Below are 27,823 nucleotides of genomic sequence, written 5' to 3'. Positions count from 1 at the left end.
TGAAAGCAATTTTTAATAATTGCATTAACACAAAGCTTCTAGTTATAGAAATGTTTCTTAATTATTCCATATTCAAAAATAATGGGCATCTTGGAATTATTTTTTATTAAGTCAAGATGTGTATAAAGCAAAGGAATAGAATTCTGGATGGCACTCTGCCATCCTTGTTCTTTGATGGACGTTAGCAAGTGAGAAAAGGCTTCATTCACTTGGTTACACTTTGAAATAAGTGGCCAATCATTATTAATTCATTTTGCACTCATTGTAATGGCATAAATCATCATAAATTCATTTGGTTTAAAGTGCATATAATATGTTCTCCCATAGGAATTTGGTTGTAATTGAGCTATTAATTAAAGTATTTTTTAAATATGATCTTTTCCCCCTTCTTCACTATTCAGATCCAGCAACCGGCAGTGGCTATTTCTTCATTCATGATTTCCTTTTAAGTATGAGGAATGAAATTGTCTTAACTAGGCCAGTTGACTAGCCTAAGAGTGACCAAAGCTTGAGAAAGTAATTATTTGTGTTTCCTACCAGCAGACAGCAGTAATAGTCATGAATTATCCCTTGGGTGTCTGAAAAATTCTCTAAAACTCTCTGGTTTTGTAATAATTCTAGTAAGAAAATGTTATTCTCCCTAATAAACATGGTTTGACTCTGTTTTAATTTCTAATCCTAAAAGCTCCTCTCTCTGGCCAATGGTCTTCCGTTAGCATTGGTTGCCATTCAATCCAAGTTCCCTTGCCTTTAGCAAAGGACCCTTCATCGTGGAGGGCTTCTCCCCTCCTGCTTCCTATGTGCCATCTGTCCACATTTCCCTGTCAGCCTCCTCAGTAATCCACTGCCTGTCACTGTTTTCTAATGGGTGTACCGGCGGTTTATGAGGGCTTATGATAGCTGGTTCTAGAAACTTCCTGCAGGTAACCACAGATTCCTATGAGGTCTTCGGGTTTAAGGGAAGCATCAAGGGAAAACTTAAACCATTTTTATTATTATTATACTTTAAGTTCTAGGGTACATGTGCACAACGTGCAGGTTTGTTACACAGGTATACGTGTGCCATGTTGGTGGGCTGTACCCATTAACTCACCATTTACATTAGGTATATCTCCTAATGCTCTCTCTCCCCACTTCCCCCACCCCACAACAGGTCCTGGTGTGTGATGCTCCCCACCCTGTGTCCAAGTGTTCTCATTATGCAATTCTCACCTATGAGTGAGAACATGTGGTGTTTGGTTTTCTGTCCTTGTGACAGTTTGCTCAGAATGATGGTTTCCAGCTTCATCCATATCCCTACAAAGGACATGAACTCACCCTTTTTTATGGCTGCATAGTATTCCCTGGTGTATATGTGCCACATTTTCTTAATCCAGAAGTTAGACAGAAATTTTAAAAAGGAAATAAAAATTACAAATGGAAGACTGGAAACAATGTCACTAGTTTTTTACAACTTTAAAAATCCTTAATTATTCTGTGCCTTTTCTGTACAAATAGAAACTATTTTTTTAAAAATCTGCATGATTAATGTCTTGGTTGCATCTGTGGTTATAAGAAAATAAAGGTGTGAGGCACCTCTGGTATTCTATTAGTATACCCACTGGCAGTTTACTCTGCGTATATGTGTTTTAAATGAATAAAATAATTCTAGTGATTAAAAGAAGTCCGTGTTCTGTTTGGGAGGCCGGAGGCAGGTAGATCACAAGGTCAGGAGTTCAAGATCAGCCGGGCCAACATGCGAAACCCCATCTCTACTAAATATACCAAAAATTAGCCAGGCGTGGTGGCTCATGCTTGTAATCCCAGTACTTTGGGAGGCTGAGGCAGGCGGATCACGAGGTCAGGAGTTCGAGACCAGCCTGGCCAACATGATGAAACCCTGTCTCTACTAAAGATACAAAAAATTAGCCAGGCATGGTGGCACATGCCTGTAATCCCAGCTACTTGGGAGTCTGAGACAGGAGAATCCGTTGAACCCGGGAGGCGGAGGTTGCAGTGAGCTGAGATCGCGCCATTGCACTCCAGGCTGGGTGACAGGGTGACAGTCCATCTCAAAAAAAAAAAGTCCGTGTTCTGTGTGTCTGTTGTTGTGTCTGTGCTGTGAACTGAAGGTACTACTATCAGGTGCAGTCCCTACCCTTGTTCTAGAAATATAAGAGAGGAAAAAAGTGAAATAGCAATATGAAAGTGTTATTTATCAAACAAATTATGCTAAAAATGATACGTGATGCTTATAAAAATATGTAACTATGTTTCTTTATAGTTAATGATGTGTTTTCCTATAACAGGCATTCAATAAATGTAGGGTGTGTTAATAAATTGAGTCTGTGCTTTGTGATAAGGATAAATAAATGTTCCAAAAAAGAAATTCATTAAGCTATTCTAATAAGAGAGAACAAATGTGTGTGCATGCATGTGTGTGGGTGTGTGTTACAGCTTTTAACAGGACTGACCATCATACATAGCCAGATACTACAAAAGTTTTCAACATTGGCATTTGTCATTGGTCAGCTCATGATTGAACAATATTCATCTTGCCAGAGCAACAAGTTACCCATAGTATAATATTGTCATCTGTTTAACCGCAGCTTACATAGGCTTTATTTTGCTCTCTTTGCCCCAATCCTTTTCTTCTTTTTAGCATTTTGCTGTTACAGCAAAGTGTAAATATTTTCTTGCAACTTTGCTCTTTCATATCACCTCATAGCACCTTTAAAAAAAAAAAAGTACGATTAAAGTTGGGACTCTTAAGAAAGTTAAAAATTTGATATGAATTAATAGCATTAAAATATGAGCTATTATTATTCTTGACGACATAACAACAGAATTCATTTCTCAACAGCCAGAGGGTCTAAGTTCATTGTGATGTATCCATTGCTGGATTTTAAGTGTTTTCTGCTTTTTAAAGGATTTTGTTTCATTTTGATTTGTTCTCTAGTGTTCTGAGTCTGTCTGCATTTCAGTAGTTTATTTGTGCATTTGGCCAGACATACAGGGGTGGTGCTGAGATGTTACACACTAAATTCTCACTATAAAGCTGCTGCAGTATCTCTACTGCTCACCTAGCTTATAGGTAAGAAACACGAATAATTTGATAACTTAATCTTGAAGATGGCCCCAGATTGACATGAATAATGCTGAATCCCACCCTGCAACAAGTTGAGTTAGGAGTCTCTTGACATTCTCAATCAAGAGTCAGTGACTAGTAAAAGGTCTTTGTGCTTGTGTTACTTATATAGAGAAGGTGCCCTTTAGTTCCCCCAGGACAGTACATTTATTACAAATGGCAATGATTTCCAGTCTTTTGGATATCATGGACCAGTACAATTTCTAAAAATAAAATATGACGGCATTTATTAGTACTATTTCAATTTTTTAATTTTGTTTTTTATAAACATTAGAGAATACCACTCTATTAAAAAAATATATTCACCAAAAACAGTAGTAAGAATATAACCTCACCAAAATAGTAAGACCGTATCTCAGAATAAGCATTCCTTTACATTGAATAAATATAACTTTAGAAAAAAGACTTAGTACATTGTTTATATTTTTCATATTTCACCATATAACTGTGGAAACTTTGCCATTGTTCAAAACAAGTTTGTAGCAGACTCTTGGAAATTTCTGACCTGTGCATAATTTTGACCGTGCTAGGCACATATGGTATAAAGTAATTTTCAACATTTACCAAAGCAACAATTATATATTAAGTTCTTATTGAGTAGAAAGCACTGTGCTAAGCCTTAGGCCTAACATAAAAGTATTTTTCTTGAATCTCATTTGGCCCAAGGAACTTACCTATTTAGCAAGTATGAAAGGTAAATTAGTAAATAAATAAAAATAGCTTTAAGCAATAGAATAAACGCCAAAAGAGAGTATATTTGTGTTTGTTCAGTGTGTGCACAGTAATTGCCATATTAAAAGGAAGAATTTCATTCTAACATAAGCAGGGAAGATGCAGTAGAAATTGGTAGCTACCTACCCCGTACAATTCTTCCCTTCCAGGTCACAAAGCCTCAGTTTTGTTGAAAGTGGCAATATGTCCAGCTGACAGACTGCATTTCCCATGCTCCCTTGAAAGTAGGGAATTATTATATGGTATAATTCTGGCCAATGAAATATGTAATTAGACTTTAAAAGGAGCTAGACTTAACTGACACATGTCCTTTTGTCCTTCACCCTTCTCCCACTTCCTGCCTGGGAAGTGGATGCTGTGCTGGATGTGGAATTAACCATTTTGTGGCCATGATGCAACTAAGTTAGAGCGAAGACAATTACAGGAACCTTGGTATTGTTATGTGTTGCTTCAGTGACAAAAACTCATTGTTTAAGAAAAGATAAAACATTACTTAATCTTCTGTTTTGGGGAGATGCTCGTAACAGCAGCTGAAATTATTTCAGAAGGAGGAGAAAGTGGACTTGAGATTGGTTGTAGATATAGTTCTGAATCCATAGTTGGTAGTGTCATGAATACAACATGGTCGCAAAGATATAAGTTGTATACTGGTTATTACACATTGTCGGGGCCACAGAGACTCAACTCCTTACCCAGAGCTACACCTAACCACTTGTCCTCTATGGTTCTGTTATCTCATAGAACATAGAAATATACCAGATTTTTCTAAAGGTCTTTCCATTCAGAAATTCTTTGATTCTAATTAATCCCATTTGACTGGGGATGAGAAGATCAGAATAAAAAGGGCACTTGCTCTTTTCTTTTCTTGTCTTTTTTTTTTTTTTTTTTTTTTTTTGAGACGGAGTCTTCCTCTGTTGCTCTGTTGCCCTGGCTGGAGTGCAGTGACGCGATCTCAGCTCACTGCATGCTCCACCTGCTGGGTTCACGCCATTCTCCTGCCTCAATCTCCCAAGTAGCTGGGACTACAGGTGCCCGCCACCACACCCGGCTAATTTTTTTGTATTTTTAATAGAGACAGGGTTTCACCATGTTAGCCAGGATGGTCTTGATCTCCTGACCTCATGATCCACCCACCTCGGCCTCCCAAAGTGCTGGGATTACAGGCATGAGCCACCGCGCCCGGCCGGCACTTGCCCTTTTCTAATCACATGACACCTCAAATATTGATCTTTTTAAAACAAAATGTGATCAAATCTCTCCTTTGCTTAAAACTTTGTAATGGTTTCTTCTTATCACCGGAATAAACAAACTCCTTAGCATGGCGTATAGGGCCCTTTGTCCTGGAGCTGTAATAACCTGTCTTGCCTTTTGTTTCACTGTTATACTTCATCCCCCCTGCCCTCTTCTCCCCTTCACCCATTTACCCTTTCCCCAACCATACGTACACACAGTTTCTAGCCATGCTGTACTACATGTAACCCTGTGATCTTGCCATGTTCTCTCTTATTTCCTGGTCTTTACATATGCTCTTTCCTCTGCCTGGAATGTTTTCTTTCCCTTCTCCTTTAAGTGGCTAATTCCTACTTATTTTTAAGGTTGTGGCATAAAGATCACCTTCCTCTGGAAACCTTCTTGTACCCCCCAAGATGAGGCTAAGTGCCTCTGTTAAGCTCTGTCTTGTTATCTTGTGCTTATAAAAATTATAACACAATTCCCAATATATTTAAATTGCCTGTTTGCTCCTGCTCCTGAATTAGATGGAATTTCCTTAGTGGAAAGAACTGAGTCTTATTCTCCCTTTTTTTCCTAGCACATAGTAGAGTGTAGCAATATGCAATTCACAGGTATTACATGAATATTTGAGTTGATGGGTTGGCACCAAATGCGAAAATCCTTGACTGAATGCCAGGCCAGTTAGCTGAACTTTTTAAAACCGTCACTGGAGAACCTTTAAGAAGAAGGGATTGGCGATAATCGTCAATGGTAGCATCATTCCCCACCTTGCCTTTCCAATGAGATACTGTAGAATAGTGGTCCATTTATATAAAATAAGGAAATATTTATTTTCTACAAAGTTAGATTCTATCTTATACAGATTAAAATATACAATTTTTACTCAATACCAACCAGTTAAGAAAAATTATGGGAGGCAAAATTCATGAAATTCTGTCTTAAGACTTTATCAAGAGGGAAGACACTATCATTATCTTGATTTCAGCATTTGATCCTCTTTGATCCATGTTGAGAGAACCTATGTCATATGTAATTATAAAGTAGAAAATCCCTAAATTAGAGGATACAATAAAAGTTAAGAAAGGAATAAATTTTTCTATATCTTTCTATTATATAATATTTTTTAAAGGCTGGTTTCTTAATATTAGTATAAAAAATAGATTATTAAGAAGTTTGAAGTCATAGGCATCCCAGATTATTCCTTCAGAACATCATTGTCATTACTGCTAGTAGCAGAAAAGTAATATGCTTCCTATTAATCACCAGGGCTAGAAATCTAAAGGTTTAACTTGAAAATCCTTTTTCATACTGTTATTTACATGTTTTGTTTGGGAAAAGTTGTCCGAAATAGATAGGGAGTTTTAACATTTGTACATCTTCGTAATTCCAAAACAGCTCCCTGAAAAAGAGAAAACATCATATTCCTACCAGTAGATTTGAAATTTGTGTGTAGAGTAGCCCATTTTCCTCTCTGCTTTTAATGCCCTCACGTGGCCTGCCAGAGCTGTAAAAACTGCCCTGCCAAAACCATAGGGATCTTTATGTTACTTGGAGACTATAATTTGAACTAAAGAAGGAGAGATGCTGTAGGGGAATTTTACTTATGAGATCGTTGAGTGAAATAGAAAATGATTTAAGAGAAGGTACGGTGGTGCTCTAGAGACCCTGTGTTTTCTGCTGAGCCACGCATTCTCGCAGTGAGGCCATGCTTGACAGAGGAGCAGCAGGCACTCTTGTGGCCCTTGTAGAGCCAGGGTCTTCTGAAAGGAGGCCGAAAGGGAGAACGCTTTTCTGTCATTTCATCCAAGTGCAAGTGATCAGTTCCCCTATGCTGTCCTTCCCACTTTGTCAGAACAGTGCTGGAAAATATCAAGATATCGACCACTTAGTGTGTATTTTCACTCTCAGGACAAAATTGTCCAGAGTGGTGAGGAAACTTCCTCCAGAGCTCCCAACACAGAGGCCCTTAGGAATCAGTGAGGTCTCTAGTGTTGCCTGTATGCTCCCATCTATAACGAATACAAAAATGGTAAAGTGCCACTAAGGAAACTGATGACTGAAATGCTGTAAAACATTGTACTTAGGATTTACCTCCTTTTGCGGTATTACTTAGCAAGGATGCAGCTCCAGGGAGCATTATTGCTTAGAGTGGAAGCTATGGCTGCTGGTGTTTCAGGATGTCTGCAGAGAATAGCAGTTGGAGTTTTTCTGTAGCTCTTACGACTTCCAAGAAGTAAAAAATAAACAGGAAAATGGTAGATTTCTAGACATTTTGAAATATCATTCTGACAAACTGGGGCAGGGAGCTGTATTGGAAATATTCTGACAGTAAAGGCAGACCTGTTTTTCATTTATGTAAATAATGTGTGCAAAGCACTGTGGTTGGTGGTTTAGAAGATGCAGGGTTATGTGAAACACAGTTACTACCCTCAAGGAACTGACAGACTTACTGAGGAAAAGGGAAATGCTTGTATTTAAAAATAGGAGCATTTCATGTGATAAAAGGACATGTATGTGCTGGCAGAAACTAGAAAACTGTGTGTTACCTTTTTTAAAGGAGTTTATTATTTTTCTGATCCAAAAGTAAAACGTGAAGCTTTATATATTATAATTATATGGTTAAATACAAGAGTAACATTTACAAATACACATATGAAGTATGAATTTTGGGATGTTGTTTAGTTTAACTGCAGGAATTGTTAACCCACAATCTATGGCCGCCTTGACATTCTTCTGCAGAATTTGATGGGTATGACTGTGTGTGTAGTTTCCTGGGGAAAGGACTGATGGCTTTCATCAGATTCTTGAAGGGTTCCGTGACTGAGAAGAAATTCAGAATCACTACTTTTCAGTGTATCCACTGACTCTTATCCTGGCTTTACAATACTCTTCCCTTCTCTTCCTTTCCATTTCAATCCATTCTCATTTAACAATTGACTATAATATAAAAATTATGATATGCTTTTGTTGGTTGGATGTGATGTACTAAAGTTTATGTGCCATTTTCTTCATTTAGAAAAGAGCCATGTGTAATAGGTATTCAGACTAAGCACTATAGTGTGAGAAAAGTCAGCCTCAGTGAGTACCTTCCTAGGCCTGCCCCCAGTGAGTTAGGGAACCATGATTAATTTCCTGTCTTAAACCTGAAGCATGTGTTCCTCTTAATCAGTATGCTGTACTGTTCTGTGACTTAGGAACTGTTTCCTTTCTTCTCTCAAAAAACAAACAAACAAAAACTCTTCTAAATTACAACTTGCTTTTCATAACCCCTGCTGTTTTTCTTTTTTAAATCTCAAAATGCCTTCTGAAGTAGATGAAGTGTTGTGGCTTAATAGCCATTAGACGTAAGTATACAAATTGTCAGCCTCATCCTCAACATAAAGGAATACCTGTTTATTATTAAGATCTAGGTCATCTCGGCCGGGCGCGGTGGCTCAAGCCTGTAATCCCAGCACTTTGGGAGGCCGAGGCGGGTGGATCACGAGGTCAGGAGATCGAGACCATCCTGGCTAACATGGTGAAACTCCGTCTCTACTAAAAATACAAAAAACTAGCCGGGCGTGGTGGCGGGCGCCTGTAGTCCCAGCTACTTGGGAGGCTGAGGCGGGAGAATGGCGTGAACCCGGGAGGCGGAGCTTGCAGTGAGCCGAGATCACGCCACTGCAGTCCAGCCTGGGAGACACAGCAAGACTCCGTCTCAAAAAAAAAAAAAAAAAAAAGATCTAGGTCATCTCATCAGATTTAGAAATAATACTGAACTATTAACATGTTTAGCAAAATCATGTGAAGAACTTACCACACCCTTGACATAATTGTACTATATCAGTACATACAGAGGAAAATAGATGCTTTGGGAGGGAAGCTTTTTCAAACTACGTGTTCTACGTTCTCCATCCTTCATTGCAATGTGCCTGTAATGAGAGGTGTTATGAGGGGGAGTATTTTACATATGAACTGTGTTAGATGCAGAAGAAAGGTTAAGAAATACCGTATTACATTATTTGAAACCATCTCCATTTTGTAGAACCCTGAGTTAGGGAGAAGCATTGTTTGGAATTTAAGATCATTGATATGTTTTGAAATTATATATACCCATTTACATATAATATGTAATTAAAACACTTTAGAGGCTGGGCGCGGTGGCTCAAGCCTGTAATCCCAGCACTTTGGGAGGCCGAGACGGGCGGATCACGAGGTCAGGAGATCGAGACCATCCTGGCTAACACGGTGAAACCCCATCTCTACTAAAAAATACAAAAAACTAGCCGGGCGAAGTGGCGGGCGCCTGTGGTCCCAGCTACTCGGGAGGCTGAGGCAGGAGAATGGCGTAAACCCGGGAGGCGGAGCTTGCAGTGAGCTGAGATCCGGCCACTGCACTCCAGTCTGGGCGGCAGAGACTCCGTCTCAAAAAAAAAAAAAAAAAAAAAAAAAAAAAAAAAAAACACTTTAGAATATGGTATGAAATAATATAGCCTAACTTTTCAAAGAATGTGGCTGAGCAAACCATTTATTTAAGATATTGTGTAGTCTTGAGGTTCAAAACCTTTTTCAGTTAAAAAAAATCAAAAATGGATTGTATTTGGAAAGTATGCTTCAAAAGAAAAGATTACAAAAATAAAATTCCCTTAATGCTCTGCATTGTATTCTGTCATTTCAGGCAAGGCACTGACGTTTCTTCTGCTACAGCCTCCAAGCCCCAAACTTCCTCCACACAGCACTATCCGAAGAACAGCCATTGATCTGATTGGACGCGGGTTCACCGTTTGGGAGCCTTACATGGATGTGTCCGCTGTTCTGATGGGGCTTCTGGAACTTTGTGCCGATGCCGAGAAACAACTTGCCAAGTATGTGCAGATCCCAGTTAATTTGATTTGTCACTGTTCTTTGTTTTAGGGGCTTTTTTGGTGGGCTTATTGATCATTCTATAGAGATTGTGCATGTTTAATAGACAAAGAATAGACAAAGGTCTCCGTATGTGAAGTTTTGAATATGGACAATGAAAAGGAAGCATGTTTCTAGAATTTTAATACAATTGAGATTTAGCCCTGAGCCAGTGAATGAGATGTGACATAGTTTTCCAATTGTACTTGTTATACCATGAAGTATTACTTGCTAATAATAGTGTAATATAGTTTATAAGGAAAATGATATATATATTAAATACTTGATACTTGATCAGAAATGATTATGGCCAGCATACATGGCCAAATTGGGGAATTGCTCCTCCACACTCATATTAGCCTTTAAATCAACTTCATTGAGGTTTCACTTAAACACAGTAAAAGACCAGCCATGAGGAGGTGGCGGTGATCCAGGGAAGCAAAGACGAGAGAGTTCTACAAGAGGAAGATGAACTGAGGGAGCTGCTAAAGTGAAATAGGTGGGAAACACACGTGGTGACCTACTGACTAGGATTGATGAGGCAGGGGGTCCTGTTGGTGGTGGAGATTACTGTTGGTTTGGAAACTCAGTCTCCTGATTCCTGCAAAGAGTTCTTTTGTTTCCTTTTGATGTATAATACACATATCATGAAATTTACCACTGTAGCCATCTTAAAGTGTATAATTCCGTGGCATTAAATATAATCACAGTGTTGTGCAACTGTTACCACTGTTTAGCCCCCACAGAATTCATCCTGAATGGAAGCCCCAAGCCCAGTAAGCAGTCCTCCCCTGTTACCACTTCACCAGGCCCTGGCAACTATTACTCTTCTTTCTGTCTTTGTGAATTTGCCTATTCTGCATATCTCATATAAACAGAACCATACAAACTGTGGTCCTTTGTGACTGGCTTCTTCACTGACATGGTATCTTTCAAGGTCCATTCATGTTGTGGCATATCATAGTGATCTGTTGCTTTTTATGGCTGAATAACATTCCATTCATGGTTATATCACATATAGTTAATCCATTTACCTGTTGATGGACAATTGGGTTGTTTCTGCCTTTTGGCTCTTGTGAATATAGCTGCTATAAACATTCGTGCATAAATATTTGAACACCTGTTTTCATTTCTTTGAGTAGATACGTAGGAGTAGAATTTCTAGGTCATCTGATAATTCCATGTTTAACTTATTGAGGAACCACCAGACTGTTTTCCCACCAGCAGTGCACAAGAGTTCCATTTTCTCTACAGCCTCGCTAACACTTGTTTTTTCTTTCTTTCTCTCTTTTTAATTTTTTTAGTATAATCATCCCAGTGGGTATGAAGTGGTTGGAATTCTTGAACTGTCCCATAATGCCTCCCTTAACGAAAATGTTACCACCACTTGGATTTTCTCAATGAATGGTGTTTCATTCTTGTCCTTGTTAACTTTTTTTAAAAGTAGAGTTCTTAGCCCTTTGCTTTGCCATTCCCTTAAGTTCTGGCATGCTTTGGGTCCATAGTTTTCTACTGACTGCTCTATGCTCAGAAAGTAGAGATCAGAGGAGCAACTGAAGGCTAGAATGGAACTCTGTGGCTTTGTCTACAGATTAGACATTGCTAACCCAAAGTCCCAAGGTGATTGGTAGAGGACATTCATTTCAAACCTAAACAGCTGCTGCCCGCCCCCCAGTTCCCTCCTATCATACTACCATGTGTCCTACACTTTACCTCGGTGTCTCCCTAGCCGTATGCCCTCCAGCAAATTACTTTACCTCTCTGTATCTACAAGTTGGGGCTAATTAAAGTACCTGTCTTCTAAGGTATATTAAATGAACTTATATCTGCAAATTGCTTAGAATAGTGAGCATATATTAAGAGATGAAATGTCTTCCTATGTGACAGAAGTACTGGTGCTGATGCCATTGTTAGGGCCTTGTATTCAGCAGATCAAGAGCTGCCTGACTCTAGAATGAGCAGTTTGGCATAATGGTAGGCAGGATAGTTTTCTGGATACAGGAAGCCTGAAGATTCTCAATGGGACTTGAAGGATTAGGAGGCAATTTGAGCCCAGGAGTCTGTGCCTATAGTATGAGGCAGCTGGCCTTTGCGTGAAACCCCAGACATCTTTTCAACCTCTGCCCTCCCCTTGGCTGCAGCTGCCGTGTACACCCGCCACACGTCAACAGTGCTGGCTTCTGTTATTGCAGCTCTCCTGGTGTGTCTTGAGAAACATTCACATTTTTTGATTGTCTAAAATTTTGCTTTGACTTAATTTTGGAGCTCATTTTTAAATCTGATCAAAACACAATTTCAGTAGTATGCACTGTTTTGTTGCCTGGGAGGAAAAGTGATGGGCTTTTATTCAGGGTTAGTATTTTTTTCTTTGTTTGTTTGTTTGTTTGATTTTGTTTTTAAATAAATTTACATTAGGCTTGTACCAGAAAGCATAAAGATGCACTTAGGTCTTATCTACATGTAGTTTGTTCACAGACACAAAGACTGAAGTTTTCAGTAGGCAATTTAAATGTTGCTACTATATCCTTTTCTGTCATGAAGATTAGTATGACTTTCTATACACAGCTCTGAATAAATGAATGTATCAGCATGTAGCCTTGAGGAGTCCAATGTAATTTTCATCATGATAAATTGCATAATAAGCAAGAAAATATTTGCTTATTAATCTATAACAAGATTTAGATTGAAAATGGCCTGTTACATCCGTGACACACTCAGCAGAGGGTGCAGAGGCCTGAGATGGTGGGAAGTGGAGCAGCGATGTGTGCAGGGGGTTAAGTGTGGATCTTACCCTTGTGCTGCCCTGCTGGGCTGCCCCTTTTTGTGCCTGATTTACTGTATACACAGTAACACTGCTCAGCCGCCTTGCCTCTGTCTGTGATGTTAAGCTTGCTTTATGAAGAAGCTTTTATGTTAGGCTTGTGCTTTTTAAAATTTCAGTTCACATTTATTGAAAAAGAAAAACCATAAGCAATGTTTCCTACTTTCTTCATTTTCTTGTGAGTTTCTAAGGGCAAGGGTTTTGTGGAGGGGCAACCAGTCAGGTCCCCTGCCTTGTCTGGAGAACACATATCATGGCAGAGTTCCCTTTTGCCTCTCCCCCATGTACCGACATCTCCTGCCAAGCTGACTCCTGAGAGGTCTCCTAAAACACTGTGTATGCTTCGAGATGAGTAGGGTATTTTCTGACTGGGCTTGGTGACTCGTGCTTGTAATCTCAGCACTTTGAGAGGTTGAGGTAAGAGGATCTCTTGAGTCCAGGAATTTGACACCAGCCTGAGCAAAATAGGAAGACACCCATCTCTAAAAAATAAATAAATAAAAAATTAACAGGGCATGTGGCATACACCTGTGGTCCCAGCTGTTCAGGAGGCTGAGAGGGAAGGATTGCTTAAGCCAAGAAGTTCAAGGTTGCAGTGAGCCATGATCGAACCACTGCACTCCAGCATGGGTAACAGCGAGACACGACTCTTAAAAAAAGAGTATTTTTTTCCAGAATTGGTTACCCCTTTATTTTAGAAACATGATATGCAATTTTACATCTTTGAAATCAAAATATCTACAGTTGTTTTCTAATGTTTTCAGATATTTTGCCAAATCTTAACTATTTATTAATTAATCAAGCATATCGAATAACTAATATGTGAAAGGAGCATTAGGTATTCTCTGTAGTTGCAAATTGGAATCAAAGATCATGTCTTCAAGACAGTTGCAGTCTTACAGGAAAGACAAGATCTGCCCCAAAATAACCATGACACAAAGTGAGAAGGAAGGTAAAAAGTGTAGACATTCAGGACATAGTGAAATGAATCACCCTGCATAACCAGAGGGGATACAAGGAGGGGTTTCATTTGGTTCTGTCATTTGAGTGATTATGAGGAGAGGAGGGGAAGGACGGGGCATGCGAAAGAAAGGGGTAGGAAAGCACAGGCATGCCAGACATCTGGTGAAAGGAGGAAAATGCTATTTTTAGCTAATTTTATTTGTTAATTTCTTGTAGAACTTAAAGTGGGATTCTCCCATGTAAAACTCAAACACAGTGGCTGGAGGTGGTGGCTCATACCTGTAATCCCAGCACTTTGGGAGGCCTGCTTAAGCTCAGGAGTTTGAAAACAGCCTGGGTAACGTAGCGAGACCTCCGTCTCTACAAAATAAATAATTACCTGGGCATGGTGGCATGTACCTGCAGTCCCAGCTACTTGGGACGCTGAGGAGGAAGGATGGCTTGAGCCTGGGAGGCCAAGGCTGCAGTAAGTGGTGATTGGACCACTACTCTACAGCCTGGGTGACAGAACAAGACCTTGATTCTAAATAAATGAATAAATCTCAGACATAATTTCCATCCCAGTTATCTCAGGGGAATAGATTAGGGTCAGATAAAGGATTGGTATGCCTTTACTTTATGAAAAGATTGTTGCAGTGAGTTTTTTCTTTGCTTTTAGCACCTATCACATAGCCTTATGCAGGGATATAGAGGCCTGGGATGCAGTCCTCCTACTGAATGCTTATTACCTATGAGTTTCTGTGCCATTCAGATCTCCATGTCCTCAACTTGTTCTACAGAAGTTCAAGAAACAGGCATTATCATCCCCATTTTGCAGATGAGAAAAAAATGAATCTGATAGATAGTTGCTGCCTCTTATCCAGAGTAACATTGTAGTCTCTGAAAAAAATAGGATTCAAACCCTAGTCTAGCTTGTTCCAAAAGCCAAAGCTCCTACCACTATGCGATCTTGCATTCCAAATCTTAACATCCACAGAATTAAAACAATTTGTTAAAGTACATAATCAGAATTTTCAGTGTACTTTAGATTTTTAGATATGTTTAATAAAATTATTTTCAGCTGGACATGGTGGTTCACACGTGTAATCCCAGCACTTTGGGGGGCTGAGGCGGGATCACTTGAGCCCAGGAGTTTGAGACCAGCCTGGACAACATAGTGAGAACCTGTCTCTACAAAATTTAAAAAAGCTATAGGAGCATGTAGTTCCAGCTACCTAGGAGGCTGAGGCAGGAAGATCACTTGAGCCAAAGAGGTCAAGGCTACAGTGAGCTGTGAGTGTACCACTGTACTCCAGCCTGGGCAACAGAGCAAGACCCTATCTCAAAAAAAAAAATTATTTTCATCAAAGATTTTGTACCTTCTAGGATGTAAAAGCCATATTTACATATCAGTAAACTCCTGAGTACTTGTGTCATATATTATATGTTTATTCTTATTTACTCATAACATTTGCCAAGTGATTTGCTAACAATAAATGTTGAATAAAGTCATGGGATTTAAAGATTTTCATTTTAGAGATGAAAATCTTTTTCAACATCATCTGATCCAGTACCCCTAATGTGCTATTAAGTAAAAATAAGGTTTAAACAGATTAAACAACTTGGCTGAGGTCACAGTGGTACTCAAAGGGTCAAGACTGTCACTCAGGTTTCCCAACTCCCATCTTGCAGCTCCTGTACCATATGGCTATGCCACCCTTAAAAAGGTGAGTGATTCGCAGGTAAAATCTTATGTGAGGACATTTTTAAATAATGGTGATGGACTGTTCATCCATGATGAACTGTTTAAGAGAAAATTGAGACTGCACGTCATTGGAATCATAGATTGAGCCATCCCGAGCTAATTGTGAGAAAAGTAGAAACATATAATATTATCCTTTTTATGCGTTCATAATTTTGTTAGATCAGTATGGTTATGTACATATTGATTGATAAAATGTTAGAAACAGCAGAAAATCCCACTGTACTAAGGAGCAGAAAAATTCTTGTGCTCTTAGAAGGTTGGACTTCCATTTGTCTAAGTTGTGGTCTGTGATTTTGATCCATTTGCCTCCTTCATGTGGCAGGACCTTTACTCTGAAAGAGAACAGTGGAGCAGTGCCGGCCCAGCTGCTGAAGGGGCCGGGCGAGCGTCACATACTGCCACAGCTGAGGGACATTAGTGAATTACAGACTGCCCACCGCTTTTCTGGGATCATCACAGTTTACCAAACATTCAGAGAGAAGCATAAAGTCACTGGAAACCACACATGCTTTGATGACACACAGATAGGTGCCATGTATTAGAAAGATTCTTTTTGAACTACATAGAATGGGAGAAAAACATTTTTTGTATGCTAACTCAAATCTCAACCATTCTTGAATTTTGGGGGTGAACAGTGGAGAAAGAAACACATCATACAAATGCTAAGATGCTTTAGGATTCCATATTTAAGCTATTCATATTTTTCCTGTTTCTGTAAAACTTATTCTTAACAGAAAATTTATAATCTGAAGAAGCCATATAAGTAAATCCTATTAGCATAGTTTTTATTCACTGTAATTGTATTTAGCATACAGGAAATAGATCTTAAAGATATACATTTGAGGAAGGAATTTGCCACCTTTGTGTTTAGGAACTCAATGCCACCTGCGAGTTATGAAATAAATGTACAACATGACAGAGGAATTGAAGATATCTTGTTAAATTGAGGACAAATATTAGCATACCTGTTTAGCCAGGAAGGAATAAAATGGGAATCCCAGGGGCTATACATTAAGTATGCATTTTTAAAGTCATTTTAGTAGTCTTTGTTTTTGATGGGAACTCTTTTCATTACCCCGCTCCTATTGACCACAGTTTACAGGCTATTCAATGAAATTTTATGTGTTTCCCCCACCGGCCCCCCTGGAATATTCCCTTACACTGTTGCTTAATTTGACAGATGATAAAGTCTGACAATTTTAGATCATGACATTTAACCAATGTGTTCTTTCATGTAACTTTTGAAACGCTTTCACCACGATGGAGTGAGCTTTAGAACAGGATTAATGAGCAGTTCTGTGAAGAGGGACCTCAGCCTGGCGTGGACTATTTTTCCATTCATATTTTTATTTAAAATATTTGTCATCTCCGATATTTCATATTGGGTGTGTACACTGAAATGCTGAGTAAAACAGAGAGTCTGTCATGACCACTTTTTTTTTAGAATAAAGAGAACCAAAAGACCCATCCTGTAAACCTGTGTAACAGATAATCCGCATAATAGCCAGATAGGCGGGATCAGATGAAACAAATGCGTTCCATGTTTACATGCAGATTCCAGAATAAGGTTGATACTCCTTTAATTTCAAACCTCTGATAGTATGGTCCTTCTTCATCCCACATTAAAGCATATCACACAGACAATGCACTCTTGACTTTAGAGATAACCAAATGTAGAATTAGACTTCATCCGTTGGGACTACCAGATCAATTGCTTTGACTTCATTGCCTGGTCAATTCAGTCCAATAACTAGCTTAAATGATTTTTTTTTTCCTCCTGCTGAATTTGCCAGCTACTTCACTTACTGCGTAAGTATGGAGCTACCAGCATGTCCAGGGGCTGAACTGGGCACTTTGGGGAGATACACAGAATTGACAGGCATGTTTCAAATCTGTACAGAGTCCATAATATAAAACTAATTTGTAAGTCCTGGCAGAATGTGATTTAGTATTAAGGGCCTGCAATAAATGGGGTTTGTTGTTGATTATTTTTGTTTCACTAGAAGTCAGTGAGTGCTGCAGCAGTTAGAGAATACCATGTGGGAAGACCAGAATTGAACGGAGAGGAGGGAGGAGACTGTGCCAGTGGGGAAAGGGGTGGAGGAGAAGCATTAGCAAAATACTGGAATAAAATAAGGAACAGACCTTTAGGGACCAGCTTGGAAATTAGCCTGACTTCAGGAGCATTGGTGTTGAAAAGAGTGAGTTGAAAATTAGGGAACTAGATTATGGAGGGCCTAGAATCTTAAGCCGAGCTGTTTAGAGTTTTTCCTAGAAGTGGTAGAGAAGGTTACTTTTAAGTAGGGCAACCAGGAAACAAAGGTGGTGCTTTGGGAAGATGACTATGATGACGGTGAATTGAGTAGACTAGAGGAGGGACACAAGGTTTCTCTCTATGCCTTGACCACCTCTCTACCCTCACACACGCAGCCCCCTACTTTTGCGCTGTGGATGCCATACCCTCCAAGTCGCTGCAGAGCCCTGACCTCAGAGCTGTAGAGTTATCCACACTCTGCAGTCTTGCGCTCAGACTGCCGGACGCCAATGGAGGGAATCCCTCAGGTGCGCACACTGATGCCTCTTCAAGAGCGCTGGCTTTTCCAGCTTCCAGTGAACTCAGTGGGCAGTAGGTTCACATGTCTTTGATTCACTTCCTTCCCCCTTACCCTATAGCTTCTCTTCTAGACCCACCATCCAGCACCAAAGCACCAACCTTTATCATTTTTCTTACTATAAGAAGTTTGCTGATTCCCCCAAATTTACAAGGCCATTTGTTGACATAGGGGAAGGACCATGCGTGGCTACACCTTTTGGCTTGAAACAGCGACCTGCTGGTAGTTTATCTCATTTTCCCTTCACCTTGCTTCTTTTTATGAGAAGCATCTTTGGTCAGAAGAAGCAGTTATTGTACATAAAATATAGGAGCCGGCAGGGCTAGTTGTTTTTGTATTTGTTTCCTCATTTAGTCGTCTTGTCAGTGCTGTGAAGTAGATATTTTAATATACCCATTTTACAGATGTTGTGCTTATTCAGTCCAGGGTGGCCACAGGACACACCATAAGGGTAAGGGGAAAGTATCCACTTGTCACTGTGGCATGAGCCCTGAAGATCTGTCAGCTGACTATTTCCATACTCAGGTGCACACATGATTGTATCTCTTCATTCTGGGTGTGTGTGTGTGTGTGTGTGTGTGTGTGTGTGTGTCCCTCTCTTAGCCTCTCACTAAACATTTCTTTTCCATGAAAAGAACCAGAGAAGGGATGGAAGCAAGAACTTAGAGGTAATGGTGAGTTTGCTATGATCCTGCTTATGTTGGTTTCCAATGGTAAGGGATCCCAGCAGCACACGGCTGGGGACAGACTGGACATCTCTGGATTCTAGGAGGACACTGTAACTCTTGTCCTGCAGAAGCCAGACCCTTTCTCTTAGCACCTAGGTAGCAGTATATCCACGGGGAGGACAGACAGGCACCCAGAGCCATGAACTACAGCAGGACCCTATTACTATATTTCTCATGACACAGCCCAGTTCTTTGGGTAGCAGGATCACTACCATTCATATTTATGTTTCAGATGCAATCCTCAGTAGTTCACAAGCCTGGTTCAGCAGTGTATTGCCAATCCCACCCCTGTGAAGTTGGTCATTTTTGTACCCACACATAAGACTTCTTATTTAGCTGAGTCTGATCTTTTTGATGACTTTGTAGATCTTAGTTCTGTTACGTAATATAACTGCTCTCCCTTACAACTTTATAACCACACCAGCTGATAACTGTGCATCCTGTATCTTCAAACTATTATTAATAATGAATAAAACAGCTGAAGGCCAAGTATAATAACGTATCACTAAAATCTTCTCTCAAAGATGCAATCTAGCCACTCATCCAAAGCCACTGAGTTTAGTCACAGTACTGGTTCAGTAATCCAAGTAACCACAATATGGTCACACCTCTCCCCACTGTATTTTCTCCAAAGGTTAGCTGTCCTGAAAGACATCACACAACTACCCAGCCCCTCACTCAAGTTCTCGGACCCGACTTCTCACTTGTAAATACCTGTATCAACCACTTTATAGGGATATTCTGGAGCAGATACAAAGGGCATGAAATAACACAGGAAAGCCTGGCTTTCAACCTAGACCTTGGGCTCTGCACCCAGTTCTTCCCCTGTAGCGGGCCTTCCAGATCTAGGATGGGCTGCCCAGGAGGTGGACATTCCTTTTCCCTGGCTGACTGCTTGTCAGGGAGGTTGCCTGGGAAATCTTTCCCAACTCCAGCATTCTGTGATTTTATTGATTTTCCCAAACTTGATTTCATTTTATTTAGAATTATTCAACTAATGTAACATTTTGATTGTTTATAGCCTTTCAGTATCATCAGTCCCTGTTCATCTACATTGAGGGATGAAAGGAAGCATCACAGGGTATCTACAAAGTTTAATTGGCTTTTGAATCCTTGAAAACTTGACTTAAAATTTGGGTTTATAATCTGAATTTTACAATAAGTATTAAGCCGTCTAGCCTCAGCACTATTCACACAGTAAACATTTCTTTCACTGAATTTGCAATTAGCCAAGTTTAATCCAGAAAAGAAACGGCCAACTGCCCATCCTGCTTTCTCACAAAACACCTCTTTCTAACTCCTACTGGGACCCAAGAGTGCCGGGCTCTTCCGTGGCAGGGAGGTGGGAGATGCCCACTGATGCCTTCTGCTTGTGCATTGTTCAGTATGTGTGTGTTCTCTCAGCTCACATCTTTCTTTTCAGTGTTAAACATCAAAGGAAAACTCTCCATACTCCTCTCCTCTGAGCCCCTGCTTCATCTCTACCCTCGATATGGGAAAAAGAAGAGAGACAGTTATACTACCAGTCAGAGATTTAAGCAGTGTAATAGTCACAAAGACTTATAAGCAGAACTTCCTTTCACAATGATGAGAATGCCTACGTAATTTTTATTTTCAGCTACAAGTTAAAATAATGGTTCTTAGATCAGTTATAGAGATACCTATCAACTTTTTGAGAATTTTCAGTAAATACAATCCAGTTTACACATGAAGCACATAGACTCATTTAATTGGAGTAGGATAAGTGTTCATATACATATTTCTTATACATGTCTTCATATACATATTTAAATATAAAAATATTTAACTCGGGAAACAATAATTATATCCTATACTGAGTAACAAAATACTCCTTGTATACAGTTAATGGGCAGATCACGTACCACATTTTAATAATAGTCTTGATATTGTACCCAGTGGATTATATATAATATAAAGGAAGCTTGGAAACAAGAATGTTGATATTTTCATGTAGTAGAGGTGGAGAGTGAATATAGCATTACTGTCCTATCATGACCCTGGCATTCTGACAGTTTGGGAAGATCTCTTTCATTGTGTGCATCGTCTTACAAATAGCCTGGACAACATCATGCCATTTCTTCTTTATATAAACAGAATTAGTATCAGTTAATAGAATTTTTGGCATTAGTACTAAGTAACTGTTGGTGGAGCATGCTGTTTAGTAGATTGGGTCTAAAAGTACTAAACTGGGGTTTACCGGCGGTATAAGGATATTTCAAATGAAAAATAATATACAAACGAAAAATAATTTTGTCATTCTCAATACTTGTGACAATTTTATAGACAGGAGTGAATCTTGCCTTCCTTTCAGATATATAGCCTTAGATACAGTCTTTTAACATGGCTTTATAAATAACTATTTTTAGGAAAAATTTGAAAATACTCAGCACGATAATTCATTCTTACCTCATTCTGAGCTTTGTGATATGTATTCAGTACTAGTTCTTGATAATTTGTTAACAAGGCGTTTTTAACACTTTGGACAGATGCACATACTGTTTTCAATCTTCACGGTTAATTATTCCATTTTGTATTTGATGCCAGAACACTCTGACTCCTAATCACTGCCCATTGTTGCAAGTCCATTATATTCTAACTGTTTGAGTGCTCCCATTGACCTTGAACTGACATTATAAGCTGTGTCTAATCTTTTCAGTCTATATTTCTAATGCTTCTTTTCTTTTTTTCCCTTTTTCTGATCCCTGTTTAGCATCACAATGGGGCTGCCTCTGAGCCCAGCAGCTGACTCGGCCCGCTCTGCAAGGCATGCCCTCTCGCTCATTGCCACCGCCAGACCACCCGCCTTCATCACCACCATAGCCAAAGAGGTGAGCGGAGCTTCTCAGTGTGCGCCATCTTCTCATTCAGAGGAATTATTTGATACTATAAGCTGAGGGTTCATATCCACAAATAGTCTTTCTAGTTTGTTCTAAAACAATGCAAGTTAATAATTTAGTACTGAAATGAACACATGTGTCTGTGTGCATGCACACTGAATTCCATGGTGTGGTGCATTCATTACCTGTGCTTCTGTATTCATTTCTGTTCTCAAAGTTAATTCACTTGTAAATCTTTGACAATCATTTTTCAATCTGAATTATAGCAGGCATATGAAAACTCAAAGACATTAAAGGTGTTCACGTTTTTCACAGATAAGTACCTACTTGTCATCAAAACTAAACTTGTTATTTAGCACTGGCTCTCCAACTGTAAACAAAAAATGTAAGTCATAAACTTGCGAATTGTTTTTCCTATTACTTGTCACAGATAAAGACTTGAATGCCAATTGATTCCCACATTCTTAGTGTTCAAACTAATTGCCCACATCTAACTGGAAAACTAGTAAAGAACAATGAGCCAATTATTGGAACTTTCCTATAGGTCTTAGTAGGAGGAGGAAAAGGAAAGAATGATCAGCTCTTAAATTTTTTTAAAGGTTTATTCCATTTCAGCATGAATAATGGGCAGACGCAGTGTCCATAGGGTGTGGGCTCTGTCTGAGTTGTTTTTCCTGTAGCTATGATGAATTTTTAAAATAATAAATACCTCTGAGTCTACTCAGATAAACTGAAACCTATTGGGCCTATGTCTGCCCCAGAGCTATCCCTAATAGGCATGCTGTAACTATTTGTGCCAAATTTCGCTGGGAGGGGAGGAAGAAAGTCCTAACAGCATTTTGTATAGGCTTATGTGAGGCACTGAGGCTTTGAATTCATATCTAAAATAAATTTGTAGACTAAGGGTGTGCATTTTTCTAATAGTGCATAGTGTTATAGTAAGGTTCCACTAGATTTAAAATATACATATGTATGTATTTATTTTGTAGGTATTATATAGTTATATATAATGTGTGTATATATATGTGGGTACAAGTGGTCAATTTTATTAGTCTTGGAAGATTTTTTTTTTGCCAGTTTTTCCCATCAGTGGAATATGCACAGGTTGTAATATTGAATATAGTGAAAAAGCCTCACATTAGTCTGACAGGTCCTTGTATTGATTGTGTTGTCAAACTTCCCTTGCACCATTTACATATGAGTATTTTTTTTAAATGAACTGTTAGAATACCCATGCTTTGAATTCATTCTACTCCAGCTTTTGGTTGGAAAAGTAATTTTAAAATAACAGTCCACATTTATTACCTTTAAAAGCAAATTTTCAGCCTGTTACTGTGGCATGTGCCTGTAGTCCTAGCTATTTGGGAGGCTGAGGCAGGAGGATCACTTGAGCCTAGGAGTTTGAGTCTAGCCTGGGCAACATAGTGAAGTGAAACACTGTCTGTAAATATTAAATAATAAATAAAACAAAAAACACACACAAGTTTTCCACTTCACTGTTCAATCTTAGAATATTAGAGTAAAATGCTAAAGTGTTTCTTATTATTGTCTCTGACCTCTACCCCATTTCTATGCCTACTACCTTATGGCTGTTCATAGGCTAGTCCAGGGCCTGTTAATATTCTTTTTTTTTTTTTTTTTTTTTTTTTTGAGACGGAGTCTTGCTCTGTCGCCCAGGCTGGAATGCAGTGGTCAGATCTCAGCTCACTGCAAGCTCCACCTCCTGGGTTCACGCCATTCTCCTGCCTCAGCCTCCTGAGTAGCTGGGACTATAGGCGCCCGCCACCTCGCCCGGCTAGTTTTTTTGTATTTTTTAGTAGAGACGGGGTTTCACCGTGTTAGCCAGGATGGTCTCGATCTCCTGACCTCATGATCCGCCCGTCTCGGCCTCCCAAAGTGCTGGGATTACAGGCTTGAGCCACCATGCCCAGCCTGGGCCTGTTAATATTCTTTCTCATCCAAACTATAAGGCTTACAATTGTATGGGGAAAATCACATTGAATTTGTATTATTTGCCATGCTCATTATTTTTGGAGGCATGTTCATTTGGATTTCCCAACTTAATTGTAAAGCACTTAGAGAATAATTTCTGGGACACAGTGTGGTTAAAGTATTATTTGTAGTTGATCCTCAAACAGTAAGGGAGTTAGGGGCACCAATCCCCCTAGCAGTCAAAAACCCACGAATAGTATTTGACTGTTCCAAAAGTGAACTACTGTTAGCCCACTGTTGACCAGAAGCCTTACTGATAATGTAAACAGTCAATTACACATATTTTGTATGTTATATATATTATATACTGTAATCTTACAATAAAGTAAACTAGAGAAAGGAAAATGTGAAGAAACTCATAAGGAAGTGAAAATCGATGTCCTATTCATTAAGTGCAAGTGGATCATCATAAAGGTCTTCATCCTTGTCGTCTCCACATTGAGTAGGCTGAGGGGGAGGAAAGGGAGGGGATTGGTCTTGCTGTCTCAGAGGCCCAGAGGCAGAAGAAAATCTGAGTATAAGTCGGGTCATGCGTTTCAAACCCATGTTGTTCAAGGGTCAGCTGCACTATCATTACTTGAGAGCAAGGATCGTATCTTTTACTTCCTGGGCATCTGCCAACTTCTGTCTACCTTAGTTCCAAATGTACCAAATTCACAAGTCCTCAATATGTTTCTTTTTAAACATGTCATGATAGTGTTGTATTAACATCTCATGTAATGTTCAGGAACTTACTGAATTCTATTAGGCAATACCTATTGAGTTTTTATTATACTAATATTGTTTTTGCAATCAAAAGTATTTTCTGACTCACCCCCAATAAGTTTATTTTTTTCTATAGTATTAGAAAGTGAAAAATAAACCATGGCTAGAAATGTAAAACTATATCAGTGTCAATCATATCTACAGCTGAGAAATGTTTTGTAGGTACACAGACATACGGCCCTTGCAGCAAATACCCAATCACAGCAGAATATGCACACAACAACTCTCGCACGAGCTAAAGGGGAGATTCTGAGAGTCATTGAAATTCTTATTGAAAAGATGCCCACAGATGTTGTGGATCTTCTTGTGGAGGTAAGACTATCCTGTTTTAAATGATCCATCAGCAACCTAAATTAAATATTCTAATGAAGGTAATATAAATCAGCATCTTTATTTCCAGCATCTCTAAAAGAGATAAAGGGTGAGCGAGAGAGAAAGAATGAGTGTGTGTGTGTGTGTGTAAGAGAGAGATAACTAAAATTAATTTTTGTGCCATTTCTGGAAGACTTATTTAAATTTCCTCAAAAATCAAAACGATTTTCATGTTCATTCACCATTCACTTAGAATTGGTCCATAATATGTAAAGGTCTGTAATATGTAAAGGTTATGTTACCTTTGACATCTTTCATTATAAATAAAATATATAATATGTTGAATAAAGCTACCTATTATGTACATAAATATGAATTGACTTTAAACAAGTCTGTTGTCTTTATTTTATTGCACTGTCCTTTAAATTTCTTTTCACAGATAAGAGAAAGGATAGACTGAAATATACACATGGCTTAAATTGCTTTTGTTTTTATTTTAAATACTAAAATAAAACTATATAGACTTTTTATGGGCAAATGAGGCCTAAGTTAACCATTTACATTTTGGAAAATTAAGCATTTGAAATTAATTTTAAATCTGTTCTTTTCTGTCAAAGGTTATGGATATCATTATGTACTGCCTTGAAGGATCTTTAGTTAAAAAGAAAGGTCTTCAAGAATGTTTCCCAGCCATCTGCAGGTAAAGAAGTCTTCAAGAGCATGCAAAATAAATAATTTTCAGTAACAAATAATTTAAAAAATTTTTGGCATGGTGTTAGTAGTCTTGGTCAATTAGAAATCCAGTTATTTATTAATGTCTGCTTACTTTCTAAAACAATATGGGCAGGTTATAGTTAAAAACAAACATATAGTAGAGTCAGCTATTTGAAATTGGGTGTTGAAGATATTTTGCTCAAACCTTAGAAAAATTGACTAAGAGAGAACATTCATTGAATGTGTCTGTATTCTTACATTCATTACTCTAATTATTATTTACGTTACAAAATTGAGTTAGGAAGCTTCTGGCTTTGGAAAGAAAATGTTCTTTTCTGCCAGCAGACATCTTTGTGCCACGCTCTCACCGATAAAGTTTATTTTTAATACAAAGGCTAGTCTTTGCATTACTTTCTCTTAAGTATGGGTGTTTTCCTTATGAGAAAGCAGGAAAAGAAGCCAAGAAAATTTAAAACTTTTATAAACAATGTTGCGTTTGCTAAGTGTAACTTTCTGAATTATATATGTACATAATTTAATAATTATAGAGCATATAATTATTATAGCATGAAGGGGTATTTTTAGAGCCAAAGTGTAGTAACATTATGTTTGTTTTTCTTTCAAAGCTGTTTTAAGCTTGGTTCTCAAAATGCTTATAGATTGAGGTACATCTTGTTAAAAAATGTTTTATCTCCATGCAGTCGATAGAAATAGTATTTAAATCTTTTGAAGATAATTGTTTTTGTAGAAAACAGAACAACCAGTTATTCATAGTTATATAACATTTTTCTTTTTAAGACAAGTTCAGTGATATCCTATTTTTGCTCATTTTTATGAATACATTGTAGCAGAAAGCTTCATTTTGGACTACAGCTTTCCTGAGAGCAATGGCATTACCTGCTATGCAAATTTATTTCAGCATGTGATTGTACTCTGTGAGCCTTCGCATATCTTTTTCTGTATTTATGGTAGACCTTGTAGCCTGGTCTCTTCATTTTGCAGTTTCTGATTCATGCATCCAAAAATTTAAAAACATAAACACAAAGTAAAAAAAAATTATACTGTAGCATGCATGTCTACAGATGCATATTTTCTTGTGATGGGGTTTGGCAAATTAGAATACAACCGGTTTTAAACATTATGCCGTGTGTTTGGTTTATGGTCTTCTTTTTAAGAATTGTGTATATTAAATCTTATACACAATTAACTGATTTTAAGAATACAAGTAGTTGTTATTTTCCCAGTTGACTGTTTTCTATGGGAATGTCTAAGTGAAAATGCACTTTCGCCTGTCGCTTCCTGGAGGTGATGAGGAAGCGGTTTTACTGGGGCTTATTTTACTGAATGTTAACGGTGCTCCTTGCAGCACCAGCCACTGGCATGTAAAGAAGCTTCCTGGAGGTAACATGAAAGTGTTCAATGTTTAAAGGATCTGTTTTTCCCCTCTGCTGGAAGCCTGCCTCCTCCACAAGCCAGATCCTCAGTCCCTAAAACCACCTTAGTCTGCTGCATATCCACTTTCGTTTCCTATTATGTGGTCACTGAAGAGTCAGGGTTCTGCTAGAGGCACGTGTCTTAACTGAAGGCTCAGTATAAATTTTTTCTGATTTGGCAGAAAGCAGCTGTATTTTGTTTATCAATTTAATAACATTTATTGAACACCTACTGTGTATCAAGTACTAACCAGGCCCTGGGGAAACAATGATGAATAAGATGATTTCCTCACGGGGCACGGGGGAGGTAATTATACAGACAGATGATTCCAGCTTCTGTGTCCTATGCTGGAGTAGAATTACATACCAGGGACTGAGGTAGGCAATAAATGGAGTGCCTAATTCTGGGTATGGAAGTCTGAGAAAGTTTCACAAAGGAGAAGGCATAATAACAATAATAATACCTGTGAAAATGCTTTAGTAAAAGTGTCTGCCAAATGGAGAGAGGGATTTTCCCTCTGAGGGAGTTGTGGTGATGGAAAAGTGGTGGTGGATTCTGGAAGCTTCACAGAAGAGTTGATGGGGTGGGCCTTGCAGGATAATTAGGGGTGTGTCATCTTGAATTGCAGAGGGAACCAGACTGGCAAATGTTTGACGGCACAGAAGTGTACAGCAAGTTTGGTAAATGCTGTGTAGTAGAGTGGCTAGAACGTAGGTTGAGGATGGGAGTCTAGTATAGTGCCTGAGTATAGAGAGGGCTTTGAATTTCATAGGAAGGAGTTTGACTATTACAGCAGGGCCTTGAATAATGTCATTTCGTTCAACATCATTTCATCATAATGTTGAAGAGAAAAAAGTAATTCTCAGCTAGGGTCACTGTCTGTGTGGCCTTTATACTTTCTCTCCAG

The 27,823-nt window shown here is 38.7% G+C and overlaps 1 protein-coding gene across 6 annotated transcripts in view; it reads left to right on the top strand.

The window, feature by feature from the left end:
- WDR7 (WD repeat domain 7) overlaps window positions 1–27,823 on the top strand; it is a 389,629-nt gene that overhangs the window by 274,068 nt on the left and 87,738 nt on the right. For all 6 annotated transcript variants that reach the window (XM_005586607.5, XM_005586606.5, XM_065533758.2 and 3 more), the window contains 4 exons: window positions 9,750–9,936; window positions 21,573–21,690; window positions 24,619–24,768; window positions 25,386–25,468. In XM_005586607.5, coding sequence (XP_005586664.3) covers window positions 9,750–9,936; window positions 21,573–21,690; window positions 24,619–24,768; window positions 25,386–25,468 — 538 coding nt within the window. The remainder of the gene's footprint in view (window positions 1–9,749; window positions 9,937–21,572; window positions 21,691–24,618; window positions 24,769–25,385; window positions 25,469–27,823) is intronic.

This window comes from Macaca fascicularis, chromosome 18, assembly GCF_037993035.2.
Source record: "Macaca fascicularis isolate 582-1 chromosome 18, T2T-MFA8v1.1".
Lineage (NCBI taxonomy): Eukaryota > Metazoa > Chordata > Mammalia > Primates > Cercopithecidae > Macaca > Macaca fascicularis.
The sequence above is the reverse complement of the archived record's forward strand: the minus strand, read 5'-3'. Positions and strand labels throughout refer to the sequence as shown.